The 22,079-nt window shown below is 37.5% G+C and overlaps 1 protein-coding gene across 1 annotated transcript; it reads right to left on the bottom strand.

Annotated features, from left to right (window-relative positions):
• Positions 1-1,669: 1,669 nt before the first annotated feature.
• kctd13 (potassium channel tetramerization domain containing 13) lies at positions 1,670-19,157 on the bottom strand. Its single transcript, XM_057817651.1, has 7 exons — positions 18,731-19,157; positions 18,015-18,275; positions 17,049-17,218; positions 16,131-16,220; positions 11,380-11,432; positions 9,768-9,963; positions 1,670-2,258 (listed from the first exon to the last, which is right to left on the bottom strand). The coding sequence occupies exons 2-7, from the start codon at positions 18,250-18,252 to the stop codon at positions 2,013-2,015; spliced, it is 993 nt and encodes a 330-aa protein (XP_057673634.1). The 5' UTR covers positions 18,253-18,275; positions 18,731-19,157; the 3' UTR covers positions 1,670-2,012.
• Between the last annotated feature and the right edge of the window lie 2,922 nt (positions 19,158-22,079).

The raw sequence follows: 22,079 nt of genomic DNA, 5'->3' as shown, positions 1-22,079 counted from the left end.
TGATTCTGGCAAAGTTTGACAAAAATATAATTTATTTCCAATAGTGAAAAAAAAAATCACCCGATATCAATAGGAAGTGTTTCTCCATTAGTGATCATTATTTTAATTTCCTCAAATTGCCCCAAAATTAAAAAGAAGCGCCCTGGAATGCCCAGAAATAATCAGAAAGTGACCCTAAATCAACATGAAGTGACTCGGAAATGCCCTAAAATCAACAGGAAATGATCCAAAATGTACAGGTGATCCTGGAATGCACCAAAATGTGTAGAAAGAGACCTGTAAGTACCCTAAAATTTAGAAGGCAGTGGCCCAAAACGTGCTCATCACCTGTCATTACCTATGGTAGACGCGCAATTCATTCAACCTGGGAGGACTGGCTGTGGATGCTCATCTGTTAGTGCCATTGACAGATCTAGATGTCCAATCCCTTTTGATTGGGTGGGGCGATTGAACATCTACCACAGTCAATGGCAGCCACGAAGGAAGTGACCCGAAACTTTCTCAAAATCAATAGGAAGTGACCGATGTCACAGGAAAAAAAACCCTTGCTATTCCTCCAGAAATGGCATTTTCTAGTTTCTAATTAGAAAAAGGGAAAGACACAGACAAATCGCAAAGCGTTTTTTTTTTTTTTTTTTTTAATTCAGAACATTTCTCATCACAGTTGGACGGATGTTGGAAGGTGAAGTAGTGCATGTGTTATAGGGTTATTATTTGTAAACGAGAGACACATCGTTCAATGTTTTAGAATCAGGGGTAATTACTGTGGAAAAAAAAAAACATCTGATAATATTCGTAATTTGCCTAAATGCTTTTTTGGAAAAAAACAATATATATATATAACATAATATATATATGTATAATAAAAAAAATATAACATTGGACGTCTAGGATCATTGTGAGGATAAGTTGGAACAAATATTAGTGGTTTGGTATCAGACATCATGAAAAGTAAAAATCATGGCTCAGAATAAAACACAACACACGTCACCTTCAAACCAACTTAAATACAACATCACAATTTAGGCATTAAAAATCTAATGTGTGCTATTGAGTGCAAATGTATACCCCCTTGAACAATTGTTAACACTGGGACTGCATACAAACGTTAAATACATGAAAATAAATTAGGCTCATAAATTAAAAATGACATCCCAAAGCGACAGCAGAAATAATTTAAACAAGGAAAACTAGAGCTGCCCAACACTCATTCTTAGAAAAAAAAAAAAAATGGCTACACTCTTCCAGTGTTAACATCTAAGCTAAGCAAACATAACCCACTATCTATAAAAAAGTGGACAACCTGAAAAAACACGCAGATCAAGCCTCGAACAGTGTTCCCATAAAGTCAAACAGTAGAGGCTGCCAGTGCAAATCATTAGTGTTGCACCGACACGACACTAAAGTGACGTCGTCGGTATCGGCGAGTACTAAGAAATAATGTGCTGATGCTGTGCAATATGTACTTTTTGAGATCTAGTTTCCAAGATGGCCGCCAGCTATGCACACCGCCGTAAAACAAAACAAAAAAGGAGCGTTAGTCACACTTCCCGAGATGATAGACGTCAGATCTTTGGGCTCCCAATCATCCTTCTGTTCTGAATTTGACTATCCAATCCATTTGAAGTGGGGGGGTGGCAGGGTATGAACATATATTCATCCCCCCCCCCCCCCCCCCCCCCCCCCCGAAAAAGCTGTGATCAGTACAGTATCAGCCACAAAGTTTATAAATCTGTGTCGGGAGTCAAAAAATGGTATCGGTGCAACACTACATAACATCAACACCCACATTTAAGGTGGAAAGGAATAATGATGACATATTTATGCCAGTTTTATGTCCCGGGTTTTTTTCCTATTTGAATGCTGTACCCAATTATCAAACATGTAAACATCTGCACCATCTCTCCGGTTACACCTTAACTTGGGCTGTATAATAGTACTATTGACAGTGGAGATATTGCCATCATTTCATCGATCAGGTCGTTGCAACGTGCCTTTGTGTCTTCAATCTGTTAATCCTTGTATACAGTTTGTTGGCCGTGCCCTCTTTCGTCATGCATTATGTGCCTCCTGACGTGAATTCGCCTCACTCGCCTGTCACCCACTGCGCCCTCTTCTTCTGACTGCCCGGTGCCCACTGAAGAACCTGACCCTCTAGAATCTAATAGGTGTAAGCCTCCCGGACCGGATCTTCTGCCATTCTCATAAATGAGGATATTGAGGGTTTCTTCAAAAATTCGAGCCTCTGGAAATTCAACCTGAAACCAAAAATGTGAGTGAGAGGGCAACAATTGATTTGGCAACTCTGGTTAATGAACGAGATGATTGGACATAATCTCCTCCAAAACAAAATTGTTACATTTGCAACTCCGATCGTCACTCAATTCGATACATTTGTGGCATCTCCATTTTTTTACTCTACTAATAGGTTAGCATGTTTTTAGTGGTTCCCAAACTGGTCCTCAAGGACCCCTGTGGGTCCTGGTTTTTGTTCCTACCGATCGAGCACAGACCGTTTAACCAATGAGGTTTCTGCTAAAACAAGCAGCACTTGACTGCAATCAACTGATTACACTTGTAAAACACCAGATTGGTACACATGTGTCGTCCGGTTTTGTTGGAAAGAAATCCAGCACCCACAGCGGCCTGATGTGGAATCGTTTGGGAACCCCTGGATTACATCAATGTAACACATATTTTGCTCCCAGGTTCTAAGTAGTATTTCCTAGTTTTGTTTCTTACATTGACATATAAAAATACTTTAGTTTCCCAAAAAGTCTGGGTTTGTGGTCACGACTTTGAAATTCTATTTTCCACTTTTCTTTGCTTATATATCTGTATGGTAGAAAACACAGACAAGGCTTAAAAAGCAGTTTCTGCCCTTGCACCCCTCTTTAAAATAAACTGCTGGATTTTAAGACAAAAGAACTGTTGTGTCTGATAGAACAATATGTCTATATACTGACATAGCAGATTCATGGCGCATTAAGTCCCCAAACTATTTTTAATGTGTCTGTTTTACCCTGGAACCCCCCGTTTACAGCCGTAGCGCAACCGCTTTTGTTTCAACCCAGCCATAAAAAGGTGGGTAATCGTATTTTTTATTCCAAATGTTTGTCATTTTTAGCTTAGAATCATTAATTGATGTCTAATATTTGATTTCAAAACAAAAAACGACTTTAAAAAATTATTCACTCGCATATTTTAAACTTTTAAACAAATTACGTCACAATGAAAAAAATTAGCGTCTGTAAAAATCACGGATATCTCCCTCATAACTGTCGCTTAATTGTATTTTAAATGGAAAAATAATCAATCCAAACAAAGAAAATGGATAAAAAACCGTTTACTAGGGTAAATATACGAAAATGTAGCTATCGACCACTCCTCGACGTCTGCAATATTTCTGCATTACGACCCTTCTTATATTACCATGTTTCACCCATAAAATCCCAATAAAATCCAGCTGTGGCCATTCACAGCTATGTCATGACACTCGGTGATACATGCTACATGGAGTTTTTGGATCCAAAAGAGGTAAGTACGCGTTAATATCTCGTTAAAATCATGGTGTCTTTAATCATGCTCTCGCATGCTGTCACCTCCAGTTAGGATTTTGCTGTTTAAATTTTTTTTTTTTGCCCTCCTGTTCAAAATTTTTCTTCCCCCCCAAAATTGAGATTTTAAGCGTTCACACATGAATATAGGACAATTTTAAAATTTGGCCAAATTGGGGGTCTCAGAGCAAACGTTTAAGTCACCTGAGTGTTTTATATATATATATATATATATGTATATATATATATATATATTAGGGGTGTGGATCTTAAGCACCCCACGATTCCATTTGATTACGATTCAGGGTGCTACGTTTCGATTATTGAACAATGATCACGGTATTGACGATGATCACTGTTATCACGATTATCGATGCATCATCCATTACTAATTATTAAAGTAGCCAAACAAATTTAGGTTCGTTATTTATTTCAAATATCGTAATGATTCAACAGGAACGATGGAAACATGCCCACACAACAAAAAGCAGTCCTTAAACTGCTTTTTTATTTCTCAACATGCCCATACAACACACAGCTGACCTTGAGCATAGACTTCATAACCTAGTGATGATATCTATGGCTTGAGATACTCTTTTTCACAAGAAGGTGCAAAAACTGTTTCAAAAAAAGCTGTTTCAAAGGCAGTACTTATTTCTCTCAACAATACAATTTACATTGTGTCTGACCACACTCGAAGTGGAACGATATCGAGGATGTTTTCTTTTTGGTGCGCTGCTGGCTTCTGCAGGGGATTGGCGATTGTGCCAGGTGGGACAGTGCACGCTGGGACGGTCCTTACTAGGTTGTCAGAAGGACCTAGCGACGCCAGTACCCCAGGCCCTGAGTCCAAAACCGGAATGGCGATGCAACTTACGACGAAGCTGCGCAACCTTGAGATGAATGTTCGTCGGGAGGCAGCAAGGAAAGAAAACTGCGATGAGGATTAAGTCAACGAAAGGGGGGTGGCGGACATGGCCTGCCATCGGTCCGCAGCTATTCCCCATCTTCTGGATCGAATCAACTGAATAAACTAACCACTGAATTATGAACTAATCTACTGGATCTGATCGACAATGGACTATTGGGAAAATGAACAATCAGAGGGGATGATTATTAAAAAAAAAAAAAAAGAAAAAAAAGAAATGAAAACGTGTGATCACTATGAAATCTGAGTGTCAAAAATTGTTATTCTATATTTTCTGCGTCCTATATGGTATACTGGGGGCGGGTTTCAATAAGCTTCGGCTTCTCCCGTCTGCTCTTTTCTTTTCGGTTTGAATTAATTGTAAACACATATAAATGCTGTATGTTTGTTCGGATTTGTCATGCCTGAAGGGAAAATAAAAATAAATAAATACACTGGTGGAATAAATTCCACATTTTCAGGAAACAATCTTTAGAAATAAGATATTTTTAAACAATACTTTGTTTTCACAGATTTCTTTGCTATTTCGCATGTTTGTAGTGTTACTGCTGTACTTAATCCTAGTTTTAAATATTCTGCATCTGGAGTAACTTATGTACACCACCAAACAACACACAACTTGACATGGAAATAGATGTTAGCAAAGTCACTAATTAGCATCGCATTCGGCGCTAACTAGTAACATCTCGAAAACAATAACAATAAAGGCTAAACAGTATAAGAGGGTTCGTGTACTCACCTCTGATAGACGGACACAGGACTTAACAAAACACTAGGGACTTTTTTCAATTAACACGACTACTGCTGGACAACTCAAAAGACAAGGAGCAACGAACTAGCTCTCTTCCCCTCTCGCTCTAAAAAATAACTTGCGCACAGAAGCGCAACCGTCGGGCCCCTGCTTGTCTCATACACATATTTATTGGCCTGTCTTTTGAAAAGGAGTAAATCTCTCAATAACCGGCAGCATCCATTATAACGTTGTGCGTGAGTCGATTAAAGGTGTCCGGGCGGCAGACGTGTCTTGAATTTCATTCCGCTACGAGCGGCTGTCAGAAAGTTATTAGGGAAAATCATCGTTTTTGAACATTTATGAATAGTCATCGAATTGTCACATGTCGACTCACGATGCATCTAATAATTGATTTTTTGGGCACTCCCTTAATATATATGGCGGAAAACACAGACAAGACTGAAAAAGCAGTTTCTGCTCTTGCACTCTCTTTAAAAGAAATTGCTGTATTTTAAGCCAAAACAACTGTTGTGTTTGAAAAGTCACGGATATCTACCTCATAACTATCGCTAAATTGTATTTTTTTGTTAATGTCGCATTTTCCCTGATATGTTAGATGATAAATAATCGATCCAAACAAAGAAAAATTAAAAAAAAAAATGTTTAAAAGGGTAAATATGTGAAAAAGAAAATCTCGGCCACTCCTGGATGTCTGCGATTTCTGGATCCCGACCCTTGTTATATTACCATGTTTCACCCATAAAATCCCCAATAAATCCAGCTGTGGCCATTCACAGCTCAGATACATGGGACATGGAGTTTTTGGATCAAAACAAGGTAAGTACTCGATAATATCTCGTTAAAGTCATGACGTCTGTAATTCTGCTCTCGCGTGTTCTCACCTCCAGATAGGGTTTTGCTGTTTAATTTTTTTTTTTTTTTTTGTAAAAATGTCTTCCTGTCCAAAATGTTCTTTCCCCTAGAAAATTGAGATTTTAAGCTTTCCAATGATACATATCAGACAATTTTGAAATGTGGTCAAATTGGGGGTCTCAGAGCAGAACTTCAAGTCACCTGAGTGTTTTGTGCCATATATATTAGAGATGTCCCGATCCGATATTTGGATCGGATCGGACGCCAATATGGGCAAAAAAATGCGCATCGGTATCGGATCGGGACACAGGAAAAATTCCGATCAGACTTCCGATCCCGTATTTTTTTAAAGTCCGGTCCGAGTTTTTCAGCCCACCGATTTACATAATCCATTCCAGTTTTTGCTTCGGTTTCCCTAAAATCCGGTCCGCATTTTACGGCACACCTTCAACACACTACATTTACATTACCGTCTCCCAATTTACCGAGAGACTTTATCGGTAAAAATGTCAGCTGTGTGGGATCATTTCACTTTAAAGGACGACAAAGACGAAGAGGCAGAGAGCAACATATGCCACAATAAAGTCAAGCGTAGTGGTAAAGCTGTAAGAAGTTTTAATACAACCAACCTAATCAAGCATTTAGCGAAATACCACCACAAACAATATGAGGTATGTTAAGAAAACCGAAGACAAAAAGAAAGGTCCTACGCAACTAACACTGGCAGAAACTTTTGCTATGCGTGACAAACTGGCACTCGACAGTCCCAAAGCCCAGGGAATAACAAGAGTCATTGCCGAAGAATTCATTCTGGATGACGAGCCATTATCTCACGTGAGTAAAGACGCACCATCCAACACGCGATTCGGCCGTGAAAGATTCGAGAACGATTCACAAACATTCAAATTCCGATTATTGAAATATGTCAAGTAAAGCGGAACTAATACACAGCGCGGTCTTCGGGACGCAATGACAAACTGACGGCATTGCATCCCGAAAGTAAACATAACTTGTCTTAGACCCAGGTAATGCCAATGCTCAACTCACGGCTTTAGCTCAACTCATGCTGCTGGATAAAAAAAAAACAAGAATACCTGACTGCTGCTGACAGCTGCTACAAACTACGTCAACGTCGTTTCACTGGAGGTAATAGATATCATATGTATATAGAACCAGATGCTACACGACAGACTCGATTGCGTTAGCAACATCAGCCGCCATCTTAAAGCAGAAGACTTCCCTAGTAGGCTGTTGTGAACCTTCCAAGCGAACCTAATTAACTATTTATCTAAAATACTCCTAAATCGGCAAAATCTTGACTTGAATCTATCTTCAAAACAGTTTTAAAGCTTTCACATGTCGAAAGTAGACAGAAGGGAAATTATGGAATAACGGGAGCAATTTTAACAACTTTAACAGTTGATTCGCAAAATTAAATGAATTGAATGTAGTTTAAAGCTGCTGATACAGAATGGGGACTTGAGTATTTTATTTCCTGTTTTAAAATGTTAACTTGATACTGAAATAGTCGTTTATTTAAACCTGAGAGGCTTTTTATACAATTTTTGTAACTAATGCACGAAACATTAAAAGCATCTAATAGCTTTGGGGGATTTGTGGGATTTTCCACTGAGGTTGTTGGTGTGTTTTGCTTTTTTAAGACAGTTTACAATATTATTTGCACGTTTTACTGACTGACTATGCCATTTCTGTTTGTTATTTATGTTTTATGTTTGTCACTGAATAAACAGGTCAGTTTCTTGTTACCAACCGTTGTGTTATTCAAACTCACCTAATTCAGCTGGCTAGTTGTTATCAAGAGTACTAAAACCTTTTTCAACATGAGTCTGACAACTAAGTAAGGAGGCTAAATAACATTAAACTTTAACATATGCTCAGATAGGTCGGTATCGGCCAGTATCGGTATCGGATCGGAAGTGCAAAACAATATCGGTATCGGATCGGAAGTGCAAAAACCTGGATCGGGACATCCCTAATATATATATATACATATATATATATACACACACACACGCACACACACACACCGTATTTTTACAACCATAAAAAAGTTGCGTGTGATAGCTAGTAGCTGTAACGTTAGGATGTGTGCGTTAGGCTAGACAACAATGGTTTGGCGAAGGACCCTCGAAAATGGCATTTATTGCGAAGACACACTTACGAATCTCAGTTCAAACTCTATGCTATCACCTACGCGAAACAAAAAAACTGCAACCTGTGGAGATTTTTAAAAGGTAGAAATTGCCTAAAGAAAAGTTGAGCTGCCGTGTTTGATGGACACCTAGCCCAGCTGTTCAATTCAGATACAGATGACGAGGACTGATGGATTTGTGTGTTAAGATTGATGTAATTTGTTGAATTCTTTAACTTAGTTTTGCTCCCGCTGCCTTTAAAAAAAAACATATACGCTAGCGTGCATGCTAGTGTGTATGTTTTGTCATGCGCCCAACAATTCAGTGCCCCTTGTTTGTGTGTTAATTACAAAAATATCACCAAAAACATGAGCCCGCGCCTTTCAATATGGTGCGCCCTATTGTCGCGAAAATACAGTTTGTATATTTTCGTCCTTATTTTATAAAAGACAAGAAATGACATTTAACAAATATTTTCTGCATAACTAGGATGTAAAATTGAAATTTTCAATGTTGCTTATAATTTTAGCAAAACCAAACTTTTACCTCTATAGTGGCACTTTTTCATTTACCTAAATTTTTCATTTCCAATCAGATTTTTCAGAACGCGTGTCATTTTAAAGCTATTCTTAGCATAGAATCTGAAGTATGTGAGATTAACTCCAGAAACCTACATTTTGCATGTTGAACATGACTGGGTTTTATCTTGAAATGTTCACCGTTAGTACGTTCACTAAGCCGTTAAACCGTAAGCTTTACACTCTGAGAAAAAAAAAAAGTGCACTTCTCTGTTCGTCATGTAAGTGGTGTCAGCAATATTTTTTTTCTTTTTTTCGCATCGTTTGCAAATGCTGTAAACCGGCGAATTTTCATGTTTGAAGTGTCATCTTTTAACCACAAGTTCGCATTTTGGAGAAGACTGCCATTGTTTTATAGTAGGCTAAAGTGGTTAGTACATTGTCTTTTTTCCATTATCCTCAATGTAGCAAAGCAAACGTTTTACAATGTTTAATATAGATATGTTTACTTATTTTGTATACCTGCACTTTAATTCGATGGCGTATTAATGACCAATAGAATTAAAGTTCAGATGTATGTATGTGCTGAGTGCACGCAGCACACGCACACACAAATGTATGTACCCATGCATGCAGGCGACGATAAATCGCAGCAGGGAAAATTATTGCCCTCACTTTTATTACCGTCCGATTAATTGACTTATTGCTTATCACAACAGGCTTAGGAGGAGCGAATGAATGTTCTTGCACCCTCCTACTAATGAACTCATTTAATGAGTTTTAATTTAGTTGTTAAGAGCCACATGATTGTATCGTTTGTTTTTTTGATATTTATGCAGTATCGAAAATAGTATAGAGTATTTCGAGTGGAGAATTTTAGTTTCGTGTATGTCAGAATGAAATGTGTTTTACAAAAACTTTTTTTTCCAAATGAAATTTTTGTTAATATTGTGTTTTTATAAAATAGGTTGGAATTTTTTTCATGAATAACTTTGTAGTACTTACTTTGGTCTGCTTCTTTTCTGTGGCGTAGACGATGGACGTGCAGCATACTTCGGCGATCTTACGACCTTCGCCATAAAAAGACCAGCAACAAATCTCGTCACCCAGCACGTCTTTGACGAACAGCACCCGGCCATTGAAGCGAAGCACAAGTTTGTCAAATAGTTCGATGTTTTTCAGCAGGTTGTCGTCTGAATTGCTGGTCGGACAAAATACGGCAAAAGTATGTTATTTGTATATTACAATTAGGCATGTGCCGGTATGAGATTTTGACGGTACGATAACCGTGAGCAAAAATACCGCGGTTTCACGGTATCACGGTATTGCAATTATAGCTCCAAAATTTTGAGATGTATGGGTTTAAAAAAAAAAAAAAAAAAAACTTTTTTCCATTGAACAGGTTTTTTTTTCAGAACATATTTGCAAATTGGAACATGAATATAATGTGAAAATAGATTAATGTGAAAATAAATAAATTAACAAAAAATAACATATTTTATATAAAATTAAAATAAATAGAACCTAGACTATACCCACAGCCACAGCTCAAGTTGCTCAATATTAGAGCAAGAACAAAATAATTGCTATAAAAAAGTAAAAACACTTCTAAATAAAATTAAAAATATATACTGTATGACTTTTTTTGAGGGGGAGAAGCTAAAGTTTCGCCATTTTCAGCCACGGTGTCAACTCTCTTCTACATGATGTCATGCCTTTGTGTTAAAAAGAACAAAGAATTCATAAGTTAATAAGTTAGTTAAGGATGTATAAGTTAGTTTTATAAGTTAGTTAAAATGTAAATATTGTTGAGGAAAGGTTTCATCTAAAACAAAAAGTGAGGAGTGAGACCTCCTTCCTCAATTAGTGATCTTTGACGCGATCCTTTTTTTTTTCTCCCTCCTTCATTTAAGCTTGTTTCTCACTCAGCGGCTGTGAGACATAAAACGTTGACGAAGCTGCCCTCCCAGCTTAGCCTAGGCTAACATTCGTCTTTGTAAGTTTTAGTTAGTTTGTATATTGAATTTGAAAGGAAAATGTGTGTTTTGTTTTTGGCGACCTTTTTCATGGTGCTACTGCTATCCTGTTGAACTTACTCACATGTGGAAAAATACAATTGTATAACGTTTTAAATGTATTCATTTGTATATTTCACCACGATTTGAGAGCTCAATAAATTGAAGAAAAGTACGCCTTGTGTTCGGAGGATTTATTTTTGGGTTTGCTGGCTGTTTAGCTGAAGAGCGTCACTGACACTCACAGCAACTAACAGGGGAAGGGTGAGCGCTGCCGCACCAAGCCACTTCGGCTGCATTTTGGCACATGAAAAATAACGAATACCGTACTAAGGTATGACGGAAAATTTTAGTGGTTTTGAAACCGCGACGTTTTCACACCACGGTAAACCGTGAAACCGGTAACCGGCACATGTCTAATTACAATTAACTAATTGGCTGCCACTGCTGTGAGTTGAAATGAGTTTATCACTAGTCGTTTATTCGCTGCCATCGCTCTCACTTCAAATGGATTGGACGTCTATCGTCATCAATGGCAGTCAATGAGTTAATGAGGGTCAAAGTATATTTACTTTGGCTTTTCAAATACATAGAAATTTTACCTGGTATATGAGTACTTGTTATTTCCCCTGTTGTTCTGCAACTTTACAACTGGCTGTAGGAAGAAAACAATACATCAATAGACACTTAATGGTGCAAAATGTATTTTTTTTCAAAACATGAAGCAATTGCCCTTTCCCTTCTTTACACCACACACAACGGACCAGCGTGCACACGTTACACATGGACTGCACCTAGCAATCAGTATGTCGCGTTATTTTATATCTATGCGTGTGTGTGTGTGTGTGTGACTTCTCTGATAGTTTTAATGATGGTACAATTTACAGTGGATCATCTTAGCATTCAGCATACAGTATCATCCAAGAGTGTAGCCTTTAATATGACCCTTTAATGGACACAGCTATTTTTCTGGATGTGCTCGTTTTATTCTGTCCCATTGCTGCCATCATAAAATACGAAATGTTTCATTGGCTTAAGAGTTAGAGCAGTATAGCTTAATATGTGGTGTGTGTGTGTGTGTGTGTGTGTGTGTGTGCATTTCAGAAAATGCTCTTAATAAAAAAAAAATAATAATAATAGAAAAAAAAATCAAACGAAATGGTTAACATGTAGGGTTTTTTGCGGTCGGAACTTGAAGTAAACACTTGTGGTTGAGTGATCATGTCACAGCAGCCATTAACAATAAGTTGTCTGATACGCGGTCCTCTGAAGCCTCTTGCTGTAAGTCATTGTGTTGCAATGACATTTTTGCACAGTGGCCATAACAATATTTACAATGTTGTACATTCTTGAAGTCATACAAGATGTTTTATATGTTTATACTTGAATGTAGTGCAGCAACGATTAATCTATTAACTCGAGTATTCGATTAGAAAAAAAGATTCAAATTAAATTTTGCTGCTTCGACTATTCGTTTAATTAAAGTGGCATTGCAATGGTTTGTTTTGAAAGTGTTTGCATTTAGTTTTATTGATTTGGGAGGATACACTGCCCTCTAGTCTGCCTCATTTCACATGGCTGAATCCAGCTGCTACCCGTTAAGACCAACTAAGCTAAGTTTTTGTTTGAGCTAATGTTTTTTTTTTTTTATGCATTTGTAATTTAGTTTAAAAGTATATTTAGGCAATTTTTGTTGGAATGTGTCTGAACAATTTGTTAATAGCATTGTTTAAAAACTTTTGCTATGTAAGTTAGCCAATTGTTCTTTTGTTGTACATAGATCCATATTTATTTACTTTCTATACCGTTTGAGGCTCAGCTTAGGTAATTTGATTTTTCATGTTCTTGATCCGATTACTCGATTATTCGAATTAATGGTTCATCGATTAATCGACTACTAAAATAATCGATAGCTGCAGCCCTACTTGAATGTTTACTGTTGACAATGATTTCTGTATACTTAAAGTTTACACTGAATGTACGATTGTTAAATTGAGGGCTGTTAAATAAATCAATGAGGCTGTTAAATAAATCAATGAGAAATTGTAAAGTTATTTCATGCATTCATTTAAAATGTCAAATTATTTAAGTCCACTTGGGCGAATTTATAGTCATTTATCGTTATCAAGGCAAATCTGCTCAATTTACCGTGATAAGTACATAAGGCCAAATCACCCATTCCTAGACTACCGTTCAAAAGTTTGGGGTCACCCGGACAACTTTGTGTTTTACATTAAAAGTCACCTTTTCATATTTCAAATGAGATGCAAAATGAAAAGAAAATATAGTCAAGACATTAAAAATGTTAGAAATGATACAAATTTATTTGAATAATAATCACCACATCTGACCTTATCAAGGTATTTTGGGAGCAGCTTAACTGTAAGGTAAGGAAGACATGGCCATCAAGCCGATCAACTGTAAGGGAGGGGCTTCTGTAATGGTGGGATAAAATTTCTCCACATTACTTCAGAAAATTGACAGCCAAAGGCCCACAATGCTGTAAATGCCCCAAATTGAGCATTCTTTGCTGAAAGCCAGGTTTTAAAAATTTATTATTTCAAATAAAAATCCTTATTTTTAACCTTGTCAATGTCTTGACAATATTTTCTCTTCATTTTGCCACTCATTTGATAAAAATGTAACATTTCATGAAAAAAAACTGAATTGTCTAAATGACTGACCCCAAACCTTTGAACGGAAGTGTAAATGTCTCCAAAATAAACACATTCGTGTTCTCTTAAAATAAGATTAAGCTAACGCCAGAGGCTATCTAGCGAGCTGTCTTGCCTAACTTGTTTAGTAGAGGCAAGAACATTCATAAAACTGGATATCACAGTCGTAGTTACTGTTATCGAATATTATATCATCGCTATAACATCTAAGTATAACTTTTTCATTGGCTAAAGTTGGTAAACTTCATGTCTTCGTTCGCAGTTGCTTGTGCTCAGCTATATTAGCGCGCTAATAATAAAGTGATGCATTCTCTTTTTAAGAAAACATAACGTCCTAATAAGTGCCTTAAACTTATTTTTTAATTTTTCATGTAACATTATGTGAACGGACACCAAGCATCTCAACCTTTTGCTTTGCAAGTGTTGAACCGTACGCTTTTGCCAAGATAGCTTGCTACAATATTGTTTACAGTTTAAATATAACCCTCCACAGCATATTGTAAACCCTTTTGCCTCAATCTGGAGGATGTTGCGCTGCTATTAGTAAGAATCTGGTATACGTCTGCCTAAGCCTGTCGCAATATGCAATAATTCCATTTATCGCGCGATATATAAAAATGAAGGCGGTAATTTTTCCGCTGCGATTTATCGCCTCACGTGCACGTGTGTGCGCGCGTGCGGCAGACGTGCTGTTAAAAGTTCGTTACCAACTGCGCAAAATGCATCTTCGTTCCAGGTCCGGCAAAAACTAGCGCCAGAGCCAATCATTCCCATTATATCCTATTGTTCAACGTATACCGGCCGCATCAGTGCTCCGGAGTGACTGTGGACCATCTATGGCGCGCCGGTGTTCGGCCATTCCTTACTACGCGGCGAAACGTTCTACACAATGCTCAGGGCGCTTGCGCATGCATTCACACGCATGCGCACATCGGTTAGAAGCGGCGAGTACTCACTATTTTTGTTTTTATTTAGTTATTTAGAACCTTTTCACAGCCTCAAAGTTACTTTTTGCATGTATTACCCTCTCATACTTTTAACCATTGTGTTTTTTTGTGTTAGCTTTGAAGCAGTTGACCACATTAGTCACGTAGCGTGTTTAAACCGTCCTTATTTGATATAACTACATTTAAGTATTTTCTGCAGGCATTTTTTTAGTACCTTATTCCTGTATGCATCTAAACAAAACAAGTTTGGAGCGCACGGTAGTACTTTAGGTGTCAAATTCGACTAATGTAGGACGTTTCGCCGATGTAGGATATTTTGGCAGAACACCGGTGTTGTTGACGTGTGGGCGCTCCCGTCAGGAGTGACATTTCACGCGGGGCGGCTATTTTTCGGCACAACGCTGGATATTTACAACGAAGTCCGCCAAAACATTGTTACCGACTTGGCTGCTACGAATAACCTCACTTTGACAACGAACAGCTGAATGAAATTAAGAGCGCTGTGCTTCAAACTCGTCCTGTTTATGAAAGCCGTCATATGCTTGCGCGCACACACTAGATATCATGAAATGGCAAACTAGATGTGCTACGGTCCATGCCATTGGCTATGTGAGCCCAGAGTGATTAAGGGACATGTAGTCTATATACTACATCGATGAATTCTAAACTGTCATTTGTCACATGAGGTTAAGAAGGCCAAATCAATCCATACCAGTGACTATAGATAATGTTGCAAATATTGTTAATTCAGTACGTGACACAGATGGATTCGGACCATAAATAGGATGTCTTGCTCATGTAGTAAACCTAGCTGCTAAGAGAGCTGTAGCAATCAACGGTGTGCCCTGCCTCACTTTACAAACAGTAAAGATTGTTCTCAGCACATTTATACAATTTTTTTTCATATCAGTAAGAAGTAAGCACGTAAATATTATGCACTAAAATGCATGTTAATATGATGGCAATTTAATTTTCGCTCGTGAGCAAAAAAAAAAAAAAAAAAAAAAAAAAAAAAAAAACAATTGTTTTTTTTTTTTTTTTTTTTTACAGAGCATTAAATGTATTGAATCGGCTCAAAAATCGTGTCCCCCATATCAAAATTCGTACCGAACCATGACTTAACTGTATCGTTGCATTCCTATGGAACACCATTGCAGAAGCTATGACGGGAAATGTTTTCATTTTCCTAAATGCTTAAGTTATTAAGTGCAATTTTTTTTAATTAAACACATTTTATTTATTCTGTGTTTCTGTGCGGTATCAATATTGTTGTTTTTTACTTAAGAGGCAGGGTCTATTGTTTTTAGTTGTGATTTCTTAAAAAGTATATTTGAATTTAAGAGTAAATATTGTGTTTAAATGGGTGTACTTGATCTATTAATATATACTGTATTCGCACTGTGTTATTGTAAATTGGTTAAAAAAAATTGGGGGGGCGCAATAATATCGCATATCGCAATAATTTATGAGAATAATTATCGCACACTAAAATTTGTTATCGCGACAGGCCTACGTCTGCCTGCAATGGCTCGTGCTGTTGGGGCCACGAAGCATCTCGGCTTAGCAACTGAAACTATAGCTTTTGCGATAGGTCAATAGGTGGACACTCAAATAGGAAATCCAAAAACTAATTTTTTTATAACATGTTAACATAATAAGAACTCTTTTGTTTTGTGCCTTGACTTTCCTGTGTAAGCAATAATCATCTGCTAAAGAATAACATTGCTTTACCTTTCTGCAGGTTGCAATCATCTTCTGCTCTTCTTTGGCTGATGTGATCATTGGGATGCGACAGACACTTTCAAATATGTCCTTTTGTTTCTAAAGGGGACAAAGCATAATGCAACCAAATAACATTTGGTTAACTAATTGCCTGTCATTGACAACAACAGACGTCCAATTAATTTAAACTGGGTGGAATGGCTGTAAAAGCTCATGTTTAAGTGCCACTTGCGGTGCCATTAGTTCAATCCATTTTGACTGGGAAGAGGTGAATGAACATCCCAGTCAAAATGAATTGGACTTCTAGTGCCATCAATAGCAGCCAATTCGTTCAATGAGTGCTATAGAAAGGGTTAAACTCATTAAAAAAGTAGGTGGGGAAACAAATTCCGAAAACAATAATGAATCAAATTTTTAGTGAAAAAAAAAAATCATATTTAAATTTTCCTGATTTAAAAACATCTGCTCTAAAATTCGAAGAAAAAGTGCAGGGAGTGCCTAGATTCAGCAGCATAACTGATTAAGTGAAGTCAAAAGCTAAAACACGCCCGAATGTTTCCAACTGTAAATAAAGTTTGTTCAACATAACTGAATTTTTTGTCCTTTGCTTGTGTATGTTTTTCAAATGAAAACAAAAAAGTGGAGGGAGTCGAGTAGGCTCTCTTGTGAAAGAAAGCAAAATAAAATAAATTGATCTCTTATTGTATGTCTGTTAAAAAAATTAAAAAAAAAAAAGCCTAACTGTGTCAAAATGACAAATATTTGGTACCGGTCGATTATCTGTCCAAAACCGTTAATGACCGATGCACGATATTCAGACAAATGTACCACTACAAAGTCAGCAACTCCTTTTATGAACATTGAACAATCAAATTACAGTAGTTCCTCAGTTTTCCTGGAAAAGAAAACAACATACAAGCAACTTACCTGCATCGCAGTGATGCAGTGTTGGATAAGACCCTGGACCCTGTAGTACTGGGCCTCTTTCAGGATCTCATCAAGTTCCCTGTGGTCCTCAGGGAGCGGTACTGAGCCATCTCGCAAGAAGTTCAAAACGAGCCCAAAATGCCGACCACTTCGGTCTAAAATCACCCAACCTGACAGAGAAAGACAAAAAAAGGTAATCAGCCATCTAAATTTTCAGAGAGAAAAGTTGCAATACGTAAGTCATAAATACTTGGTTGAATTTCAAATTAGGGATGTCTCAATGATGATTTTTTTTTTTTTTTAACTTCTGATCTAATTTTACAGGAAATACTTCGCTAATACCAATCCGATGCTCTGTTACTATGATTAGTTTCTAAAGAAAAGTAGTCACACACAGAGAACGTGTTTGCCTGAATACTGGATCGGATCCCATGTTGTTACCAAATCCGATATTGTCCAATACTCCAAAAATAGGCATATCGGGTGCCGATACTGCTACTTTCAAATAGATTTGATGTCTTATAGTGATAAAATAATTGATGGTAGGGTGGATATTGGCCAGAGGGAGAACAAATGTTATTTTTTTGACTCATTGGCTGCCATTGACGGCACTAGACATTAATTTGAAGTGGGGAAGAATGGTATCGAATAAACATTCATTCCCAGTACAAATGGATTGGAAGCTTACAAGTGATCAACTCATTTCTATTCATAGAAGGATGATTGGACGTCTGTCATCATCCCTGAAAGAGTTAACAAAAAATAAACATGTAGTTTTGGTTTTTTACTTATGGTGTATCGAAAATGGTATGGAGTTTGTTTGTTTTTTAGGATCGATATCGAATAGAAAATTTTAGTATCATGACAACAGTACATATGACAGCGGGCAAATAGTTATGGAGGATTTATCGAACCATTCTAAACTATTCAACTTTGTGATAGTAAAAATAATGCTGCTTTACTGACCATCTGAATCTATGTTTACTTCGGTTCCTCCATTACAAATGCTCTCCAGTAGACTTTCCTCCTTGGTCAATGTCTGGACGGTTGTATAATGCAGCGAACCGCCCACATTTAACTTGACATATTTGCTTCCCAACAGACCGCGATGTCTGTCTTCAACAGTGCTTTGGAAAACAGGTTGGGAATCAGCAGACTCGGCAGAGTTTGCAGCATGACTGCCGACTGACGCCTCAGCAGACATGGGACTGATCGGATCTTATCCGACTGTAGATACAAGAGCAAAAGGGTAACATGAAACAAAATGAAACACGGAACTGTCAAATTAGCATTGATTTTAAGGTTGATTCTGAATTAAAAACTCCATGTAGCTTTGAAGGCCAGGTATTTAGCCAATTGTTTCAATTATCCAAAAATCTATTAAGCAAAAACAGTGAACACTAAATCTCACATATATTTAAAAACTCAGGGATTTCTTTACAATTTATTGTCTTTTTCAGGAGACAGCTGGAATCCATTTTTATGATACATTTGGCGTTGACCATGACATTTAAATTAAGTAGACGTAGTCATGCAAATTACCTTGAATTAACTATAGAAGGTACAGAAGTAATTGTAAACACTGGCGTTACTCTACGAGTGCAACATGAAAAGATGACACTTCAGTACGCCTGGTCGGCAATCATAATATCGCATTTATAGTAATAATAAATTGTACTTACGACACCGAACATCAAAAGGAATTGAAGAATCGTAGTATCCTTTGAGCACTTTAATTGAGTGATTATTAATCGACCGGCGAACAAAACTTAACAAGGCGTGCTTATATGAGCAAGTCAAACCTGTTTTTAATTATTATTCATATCGACTAAAATAAGGTTTGATTATTCAATTTTACATTAGCTAGCGTATTTTATAAAAATGGCAACATCGACATGCCCATTTTGCCTGGCAAATCCTTGTTTCAAAATTCGTTTCACTCCCGAAATGCGACTTCATAAAAAAGACATTTCAAAAAAGACATCTTCAAAAATATTATACCCAAACGAATTGTTTGCCAATAAAATTATTCACTGTTAATCTGAACAGCTAACTGGGTCACTCGGTAAAGCTCTAAAGCTTCCGGTATTTTCTTCTTCTACTATTGCTATCGCAAAACGCTAACGATTGTTTGATACGTTACTGCCCCCTGTTGAATTTAAACGCACAAAACTCCAGGGCTATGCTCACAACCCAGGTCAATTCCGCTTTTATTTATTTATTTATAATCTCAATTATTTTGTTACGCCCCCCCCAAGCCCCAGGAAGACCTAAACGTTTCGCGCCCCCAACTATCTGCCGCCAGTGTAAATAGTTTCACTTTTATATGAAATAATTAATATAAATTCACCCCTGCATAAAATTGTGTCCTTTTTAATATTAAAGGGAAAAAAGTAATATAGATCAACTTACAACAACGTATAACTTTATTAACATTGTTTTGTTTGCAACAGAAAAGACCTAAAGCGCATCACTTTATCACAAAAAAAAAAAAAAAAAAAAAAAAGTCACATCCAAACTATAAAAACACACTCAAGGTATATTTTTTGACCATTTGATACTGAAAAATAAAATAAAATATATTACAATCAATAAATAACAATAAATTCAAATTGATTGGCAACAAAAACTCATGAGGACAATATGCCAAACAATTTGACTGAAAAAGAGATTAATGGAATATACAGTGCCTTGCAAAAGTATTCGGCCCCCTTGAACCTTGCAACCTTTCGCCACATTTCAGGCTTCAAACATAAAGATATAAAATTTTAATTTTTTGTCAAGAATCAACAACAAGTGGGACACAATCGTGCAGTGGAACAAAATTTATTGGATAATTTAAACTTTTTTAACAAATAAAAAACTGAAAAGTGGGGCGTGCAATATTATTCGGCCCCCTTGCGTTAATACTTTGTAGCGCCACCTTTTGCTCCAATTACAGCTGCAAGTTGCTTGGGGTATGTTTCTATCAGTTTTGCACATCGAGAGACTGACATTCTTGCCCATTCTTCCTTGCAAAACAGCTCGAGCTCAGTGAGGTGGGATGGAGAGTGTTTGTGAACAGCAGTCTTCAGCTCTTTCCACAGATTCTCGATCGGATTCAGGTCTGGACTTTGACTTGGCCATTCTAACACCTGGATACGTTTATTTTTGAACCATTCCATTGTAGATTTGGCTTTATGTTTTGGATCATTGACCTGTTGGAAGATAAATCTCCGTCCCAGTCTCAGGTCTTGTGCAGATACCAACAGGTTTTCTTCCAGACTGTTCCTGTATTTGGCTGCATGCATCTTCCCGTCAATTTTAACCATCTTCCCTGTCCCTGCTGAAGAAAAGCAGGCCCAAACCATGATGCTGCCACCACCATGTTTGACAGTGGGGATGGTGTGTTCAGGGTGATGAGCTGTGTTGCTTTTACGCCAAACATATCGTTTTGCATTGTGGCCAAAAAGTTCAATTTTGGTTTCATCTGACCAGAGCACCTTCTTCCACATGTTTGGTGTGTCTCCCAGGTGGCTTGTGGCAAACTTTAAACGAGACTTTTTATGGATATCTTTGAGAAATGGCTTTCTTCTTGCCACTCTTCCATAAAGGCCAGATTTGTGCAGTGTACGACTGATTGTTGTCCTATGGACAGACTCTCCCACCTCAGCTGTAGATCTCTGCAGTTCATCCAGAGTGATCATGGGCCTCTTGGCTGCATCTCTGATCAGTTTTCTCCTTGTTTGAGAAGAAAGTTTGGAAGGACGGCCGGGTCTTGGTAGATGTGCAATCGTCTGATGCTCCTTCCATTTCAATATGATGGTTTGCACGGTGCTCCTTGAGATGTTTAAAGCTTGGGAAATCTTTTTGTATCCAAATCCGGCTTTAAACTTCTCCACAACAGTATCTCGGACCTGCCTGGTGTGTTCCTTGGTTTTCATAATGCTCTCTGCACTTTAAACAGAACCCTGAGACTATCACAGAGCAGGTGCATTTATACGGAGACTTGATTACACACATTTGGATTCTATTTATCATCATCGGTCATTTAGGACAACATTGGATCATTCAGAGATCCTCACTGAACTTCTGGAGTGAGTTTGCTGCACTGAAAGTAAAGGGGCCGAATAATATTGCACGTCCCACTTTGCAGTTTTTTATTTGTTAAAAAAGTTTAAATTATCCAATAAATGTTGTTCCACTTCACGATTGTGTCCCACTTGTTGTTGATTCTTGACAAAAAAAATTAAATTTCATATCTTTATGTTTGAAGCCTGAAATGTGGTGAAAGGTTGCAAGACTCAAGGGGGCCGAATACTTTTGCAAGGCACTGTATACCACAGTGTCATTGGACAGAGGGAGTTTTATTTTTGCTGCAGGCAGTATCAGCTCCATTGCTATGGTGTGGGGTTATTGTTACACTGAGCAACTTCGAATGCCACTTTATATGATGCTAACAGTGCAAGCTGGTTTACTGATGTATCACTTTCAAAGCGGAATGATTGTTGGCAATATTCGGGACGTTTTCGGTCAAAAAAAAAAATCAAGCGGCCATCAATGTGATTGGGGTCTAATGTCTTTAGTGGTGTCTTAATTGATTTGGCTTAATGTTGTCCGCTGCAACATTTTAGACAGTAAACAGACTGGTCTTTCCTCATCTACCACTGTATTAAAAGTCAAAGCCAAAAACTACATACGCTTAGTCATATTTCCTTGTCTTAGCTCTTCATATCTAAAGTGCTCTTAGCTGGGTGCTCGTTTGGTTCAAAAATACTGCGCACACTCTGAAAATAAGAGCGCCATTGCCACCCCCTGAGTAAATGCGCAATTACCTTTTATTTTAGTACAGCAGAAAACTATGTTCCCCGAGGTCACATGCGCCACCGCCGGCATCGCCCCACAATTTGATAAAGACTGGGTTATACTGCAGTGACAAAATAAGATGGATATGCAGGTTAATTGTATTTTCTGCCATCCAGTGGAAGAGTGTTTAATTATTGGTCAGTATATATATAGCTCACTCATTATACATTATAAATGTATTTAGCA

The sequence above is a fragment of the Corythoichthys intestinalis genome, chromosome 16, assembly GCF_030265065.1.
Source record: "Corythoichthys intestinalis isolate RoL2023-P3 chromosome 16, ASM3026506v1, whole genome shotgun sequence".
NCBI classification, from domain to species: Eukaryota; Metazoa; Chordata; class Actinopteri; order Syngnathiformes; family Syngnathidae; genus Corythoichthys; species Corythoichthys intestinalis.
Note: the sequence above shows the minus strand (reverse complement) of the source record. Positions and strands in the feature narration are given on the sequence as shown.

Bases quoted from the DNA above. Each gene is read 5' to 3' on its own strand.
- kctd13 (XM_057817651.1), bottom strand. From the start codon at position 18,252: ATGTCTGCTGAGGCGTCAGTCGGCAGTCATGCTGCAAACTCTGCCGAG. The intron at 16,221-17,048 runs GTAAGTTGCTTG...TGTCCCCTTTAG, and splicing joins ACTGCATCACTGCGATGCAG to AAACAAAAGGACATATTTGA. The intron at 9,964-11,379 runs GTAAAATTTCTA...TTGTCCGACCAG, and splicing joins AACAAGTACTCATATACCAG to CAATTCAGACGACAACCTGC.